The following is a 6778-nucleotide window of genomic DNA, read 5'->3' as shown; positions in this document are numbered from 1 at the left end:
CAATTAAAAATTTAAAGCAAAATTTAAAAAAATTAAAGAAAACACTTTCCAACCAAATTGAAAAAAAGGGTACAACAAAGAAGCTGAATCCACTTCTGAATTTTGGAATCTCACTCTAGATATTCCACTGGTCTCATACCAACATGACAAAACATAAACTTGAGGTGCTTCAAATGTATGGATTTCATATATATTTCATATAATTGAATTTTAGGGTTTCCATTTCTTGCTTGGCTTTTCAAATTTATATCCAACACCTGTAATAAGCGTGTATCAAACAATTTTTTAGATATGTTAGCGCTCTGCTTCACATCCATGCATTAATCAAAAGACAGAAATCCAAAGAAATGCCACAGTCGCCCATGTCCTCAGAAGTATGGGATTCCAATGGCTGCATCATGGGCTTGAAAATGAACAAGGCATGATGTCCGAGTCCAGGATTAAACAACAAGTCGCGGATATCCCATAAGATTTGAAAAGGAACTCCTTCTACATATATAGTACCATTGCCCCTAAATTTCCACAGCAAATGCTTCACTTCCATTGCAAGCTCCCTGTCCACGCTGAATACAAACGCAGGATCGTCGGTTCGTTGGGTTTGGCACTCAATCGATACTTCATGCGACCGCTCCCCGTCACCAAACCAAGCCATGGTAGCAAAACATTCCTTGCCGAGAACATGTTCCTCTCTCGACACCAGAACAGCATTGACAGAGGACTTCTTCGACTTGGTCTTCCTGTATGCCTTATCTTCCATGTCGCCCAATAACAAAACCATCTCCTCGTTGCAGACAATGGCAACCTAATACCCTCATTCAGGCTCAGGCCCAGCCATGAACTTTGCATATTCCAAATTCCAGAACACTTTGACTCTGCTGCTATCAATAATTTCAAAACACTTCCATAATCCCTGCTTTCTCCGGAAATTCCAGGGCTTCATCTCCACTTTACAGATGGATCTATTCGCCAAGGTTTCTCCAACAACAATGCACAGGTCTTGACCCATCACGTTCTTGCACCATGTAACGGTTATAACATGGGATTTGGCCCCAAATTTCGTCTTGTAGGTGGATGCCACCAGATTTTCTGTAGCTTTCCCTTTGGATCCCATCGGATTCTCTCCATTTTTCCCTTTACTCTCGCCTGAGAAGCAAGAGGGCACCGCATCTTGCATCTTTTCTTTAGGGGCGCGAATTTCTGAGACGTGTTGCTTTGGGGATTTTCCAGTAATATGGCTACAAGAGTTCGAGCAGAGAATCGAACTTGGGACGTGTTGCTTTGGGGATTTTCCCATAATATGGCTACAATAATTGGGGCCGAGAATCGAACTTGGGCTGATTGCGCATAACAGAGCCCAACCAACAATCCAAAATATTATTGAACTATATTTGATTCCTCGTCCTCCTCAAGGCCTTAATAAAGAGGGGGTTGCATTTTCACCTATTCCCTGCTCCACCAAAGCAAATCTCAGGGATTTTGATTCCCAACCATTTTCTATACAGAAAAATAAATATTCTTGTGCCATGTTGCAGGTAAAGAAACGCTAAGAGATATATGACTGGTGAGTTTTATAAATTAATATATAATCATTTCGAATCCATGTCGTCAGTTCTCTTCTGGAAAAATCACGTATCCCGTTCCAAAAAGTCCCCAAGCCAGTAGCTGCTAATGCCCAAGAATTGGCAGAATGGAAGAAATTTGTGGCTAGAGCGAGGAGGATTCTTCTGGAGGAAGTTTGAGACCACATTGTCTCGAGTATCCATGGGAAGGACACACCGTTTTCAATGTAGAAAACATTGATGAAACTATATCAGAACAACAACAATTAGAGGAAGCTGGCACTAAAAGACAAGCTTCGAAAAATCAAGTGTGAAAAGAGCGACATGATCTCTACATATTTGAACAAGCTCACCACCTGCAGGGATAAGCTTGGAAGTGTAGGAATCACGACAGCTGATGATGACATGGTGAGTCTTTCTCTCCTCAGTCTTCTTAAGAGCTGGCATAGCTACCAAGACTCAGTGAATGGAAGAGAGAAACTGCTAGATTGGGAACGACTATGGTCAAAATGATGCAGGAGGAGATCAGGAGAAGCACCAAAGATGGATCTTCATCAAAGCATGATGATGAAAAAAATCTAGCCTTAGCGAGTAAGGCGAGGAAAGGGAAGGGGAAGGCTTCCCATTCCAAATTGAGTTCTTCCCATGGTGGGAAGAAGATTGACAAATCGAAAGTGCGATGCTTTCATTATCATGAGGTGGGCCATTATGCCACGAATTGTCCACAAAAAAAATCCAAGAAGGGATTAGATGGTGAGGCACTGGCCTCATAGTTCGAATTGGATTTCACCCTCATCGCATGCATGGTTTCATTGATGGTGGGTTGTGTTTGGTACTTGGACAGTGGAGCCTCATTCCACATGACCGGCGACAATAGTTTATTCAGTACCTTGGAGGAGAAGGACCTCCAGATGCGAATAGAGATGGACGATGATGGAAAGTACCATGTTTCAGGTGAAGGCACAATTGTGTTTCAGAGGGAGCATGGAGCTCCTCTCACCCTGACTAATGTAAAGTATGTGCCTGGACTGAAGAAGAACCTGGTGTCCGTCACTATGTTGGAAGACAAAGGCTATGATGTAGTCTTTAGTAAAGGAAAGGTATTCATGAGGCACATCGGCACGGGACAGACCAAGAGGATTGGGATTCGAGTAAAGAATATCTACAAGCTGGAGGCAGATGACTGTGTTGCATTGAGTTCCAAAGCAGAGTTGGTGCAAAGCCAAGATATTGGCGAGCTATGGCATAGAAGAATGGGCCACTTGCACCATGGGGCCTTGAAGATCATGCAGCAGATTTCTACCGGACTTCCCAAGGGTAAACTTGAGCAAGTGGATACATGAAAAGGTTGTACCTTGAGTAAGTATGCAAAATATTCCTTTCAGGATCGAGACAGTCAAGTTGGAGCAATCCTAGAGCGAGTTCATACAGATGTGTGTGGACCATTCTCGACAGCCTCCGCCGCTAAACAAAGGTACTATGTTATTTTTATTGATGATTTTTCTTGTAGATGTTGGATCTACTTCATGCAGAACAAGGATCAAACATTCTCAAGGTTTTGTGAGTTCAAAACCTTGGTTGAGAAAGAATCTGGAAAGAAAATAAGGGCCTTGCGAAGCGACAATGGTGGAGAGTATGTCTCTCAATAGTTTAAGGACTTTTGTGCAGCAGAAGGAATTAAACGGGAGTTGATGGCACCCCATAACTCACAGTAGAATGGGGTGGCCAAAAGGAAGAACAGAATGATTGTGGGAGTAGCTCGGGCGATGCTGCATGACGAAGGCCTACCACTTCATTTGTGGGCTGAGGCATGCAATACAACAGTGTACTTGCATAATAGAAGCTCGCATCCTATACTGGGAATGAAGACACCAGTGGAGGCTTTCTCCGAGAAGAGACCAGATGTGAGTCACTTCAGGATCTTTGGCTCATCGTTATTTTTCCATGTGACCAAAGATGCCCGGAAGAAGCTAGATCCAACAACTGAGTTGGGGATACTTGTGGGGTACACTGATACACCCCACAACTATCGAGTGTTCTTTCCTACTAGTCAGAGGACAGTGGTATGCAGATATCTGAAGTTCGATGAGCAGAAGGCCATGCGAGTTTCCCTTGAGAGGGAGCTCAAGTTGCATGCAAAGGAGGAACTTTTGGTTGCTAAGGAGGAGGAGCCTCAGACTGATGTGGAGCAGCCGCATGTAGAGGATCCAGGAATGGAGACATCCACTCATGCAGATTCTTCCAGAGATGGGCGAAAACACTCAAGGGAAGCTGACAAATTGATGATGGATGCGAGAGAGAATGTGGGACAGCCATCTTCTCAACGTAGACAGAGGAGGTCACCCGAGCGGTACACTGGTTACATGGCCCTGGTTGGGGAATGTATAGAGACCAAACCATCTTCCTTCGAGGAAGCAATGCAGCAACCAGTCTGGGTTGATGCTATGGTGGAGGAGTACGACTCCATAGTTCGGAACAATGTTTGGGATGTTGTTCCAAGACCAGAGAACAAGTCAGTAGTGAGTTCCCGATGGCTTTACAAGGTAAAGCAAGCAGCTGATGGGAGTGTGGAGAAACATAAGGCAAGGTTCATTGCCCATGGTTTCTCACAGGTCGAGGGGATCGACTACGATGAGACTTTTGCTACTGTAGCAAGGTACTCATCTATCAGAGCGATGTTGGCATTATCAGCACAGATGGGTTGGAAGATCCATCAGATGGATGTGAAGACTACGTTCCTCAATGGCAATATTGAGGAAGAAATGTACATAGAGCAGCCGGAAGGATTTGAGACCTTCGATCATGAGTCGCATGTGTGCCGACTCAAGAGAACTTTGTACGAGCTGAAGCAAGCACCTCGTGCTTGGTACACCAAGATTGAGAGCTATTTCACCGGGTTGGGATTCACAAAGAGTGAAGCGGATGTGAACCTATACCACATCATGGTAGAAGGTAAGCCATTGATCATTGTTATTTATTTTGATGATCTGATATTGACAGGTGATAATCAATTGATTAAGTCTTGCAAGGAGGACCTTGTAAGAGAGTTTTGTTTAGTCAATTTAGTATTTCCTAAATTGCTACATTAATTATCAATCCGGGGGTCGTAAATTGATGAAGTGTGGCACACTATATGTGCAAGACAACCTCTTTCTTACTTTTTATTGTTTTCAATTTTTATTTTGTTTTGGGGGTTTTATCTTTGTTTATCTCCTAATGTGAATGGAAATCCTATCCCTGAGTTTTAAGAATACTCTAGAAAGCAAGTATGGATATAGATTTTAAGGCAATTATGTCCTCTATAATAATTTCCAGAACTTAACACTTTAGAAGGTCTTAAAAGATACTAGTAATGAAATTAGTACTTGAACAAGAATGGAAATATGCTGCTATTCAAATCAAACAAATAATGAACTACTGATCATGAAATCACTATCTCTGTTGCTTATCTACATACAGAAAAAAATGAGTTAAGCTACTGCACTCAAACAAATCAAAAACTGCAAACTAATGAAAGTAAAATCAATTCACTTCATTTATAGTCTGATAGCTCACCAAGTAGTCTTTTCGGGGTTAAGCTATGGCTCTGGAGATAACGTCAATAATATGAGGAATTGATATCTAATTGTAGAAAAATAAAACTAAAATCAAATCACATCATTCATAGTCTGATAGCTCGCGAAGTAGTCTTTTCGAGGTTAAGTTATGGCTCTGGAGATAACGTCAATGACATGAGGAATTGGTATCTAATTGCAGAAAAATAAAACTAAAATCAAACCACATCATTCATAGTCCGATAGCTCGCCAAGTAGTCTTTTCGGGGTTAAGCTATGGCTCTGGAGATAACATCAATGATATGAGGAATTTGATATCTAAACTAACTAACAAAGCAAATGAATAAAACTGAAATCAAAGCACAACTGAAATTGAAAAGCTAAGAAAAGCAAAGTCAACAGAGAGACTAATCTCATGTCACTAGTTATTGTAAAAATTGTATGAAAATGCCCGGGCCTAGCCTATCCTGAAACACACACTGATCAGTGTTAGCAACAATATACAATGCTTGAAAAATCATGTACAGGAATGTAACGTTAACATCATAACTAACTTATGAAATATACACAAGTGAACAAATTATGAAATATGTGTAATGGAATTAAGGAAACAACACATAAAAACTTTACAGAAAAGAAAACAAAACCTCAGCCAGCAGGGGCCCTCTGCACGGCCTTGGTCAACACGCTATCAGTCTGGAATTACGCTCACACAGTCATATAAAACAGAGTTTTATTGTATTGCAAAACAGAGGAAGACTCCTCTCGTTACAACAGCAGGACCAGTTCACGGCACAGTACAATGACTAACAACAAAACAACATCAAAAACTAACTCCACATGCGTTTGCAAATGCATTATTTATAAGGGAAATTACATAACAATTTTCCTATGAAACTACTTCAGCAGAAGACACGTAAAAAGACAGCATCCGTGAGCTTAGCATGATGGTTGCCAAGATCATTCAATCTACCAAAAGGTGGCTATTGGATTTGCGTCGTGGAGGCAATCTACAGCTGTCAAAATGAACCCATGGATCTAGAAACGGTTTCGGACCCTTCACGTGTTTGAAAACAGGGACCTGTTTGTCGTAGAACTCTTCGTTTGACCACCATTTGACCAAGGGCTTCCTTTGCAAATTTGGCTAAACCAATAGGACCTGATCCATGTCTAGATCATTCCTGAACTGCCCACGTGCCTTGTTTTGCTTGATGACACCTTTAACCTAGAGATCAACAAAAATAGTTGCAGAAAGTCAAATCAACTGCAGAAAGTGGCTGTATTCCACAGCTAATGAGCAAAATCTAATTCAAATAGAAAACACAAAAACATAGTTAGAAAACCACTTAAATGCTCTTTTAGAATCAATATACAATGATCTTTGATAGCTTATGAGGTACTGGTGAGGGGAAAAAGTCTAGGAAAATGTGTAGGAGAGATGTAGTTTTAGGGCTCAACATACCCCACTGTGAAGGTGTTGCATGTCCTCATGCAACCAAAATTGTCATCATCCTCCCTTCAGTTCATGTGTTCTGAGACCTCTGCCAACTCATCCAGCCTTCTTTTCTTCTTTCTTGGTACCACTATCATCCTAGGCTTCCTTATTAGGCACTTGAATTTGAGGTTGATGAGAGCTCTGCTCAACCTCCTGTTCTTTTTCTTCAA

The 6778-nt window shown here is 41.5% G+C and overlaps 1 protein-coding gene across 1 annotated transcript; it reads right to left on the bottom strand.

Moving 5' to 3' along the window:
* Positions 1-307: 307 nt before the first annotated feature.
* LOC149186218 (uncharacterized) lies at positions 308-757 on the bottom strand. The gene has a single exon (XM_089409254.1). The coding sequence runs from the start codon at positions 755-757 to the stop codon at positions 308-310; it is 450 nt and encodes a 149-aa protein (XP_089265380.1).
* Positions 758-6778: the final 6021 nt, after the last annotated feature.

Source organism: Pinus tabuliformis, chromosome 3_1, assembly GCF_031772625.1.
Source record: "Pinus tabuliformis cultivar Carrire ecotype Pingquan chromosome 3_1, CPIR1, whole genome shotgun sequence".
NCBI classification, from domain to species: domain Eukaryota; kingdom Viridiplantae; phylum Streptophyta; class Pinopsida; order Pinales; family Pinaceae; genus Pinus; species Pinus tabuliformis.
The sequence above is the reverse complement of the archived record's forward strand: the minus strand, read 5'-3'. Positions and strand labels throughout refer to the sequence as shown.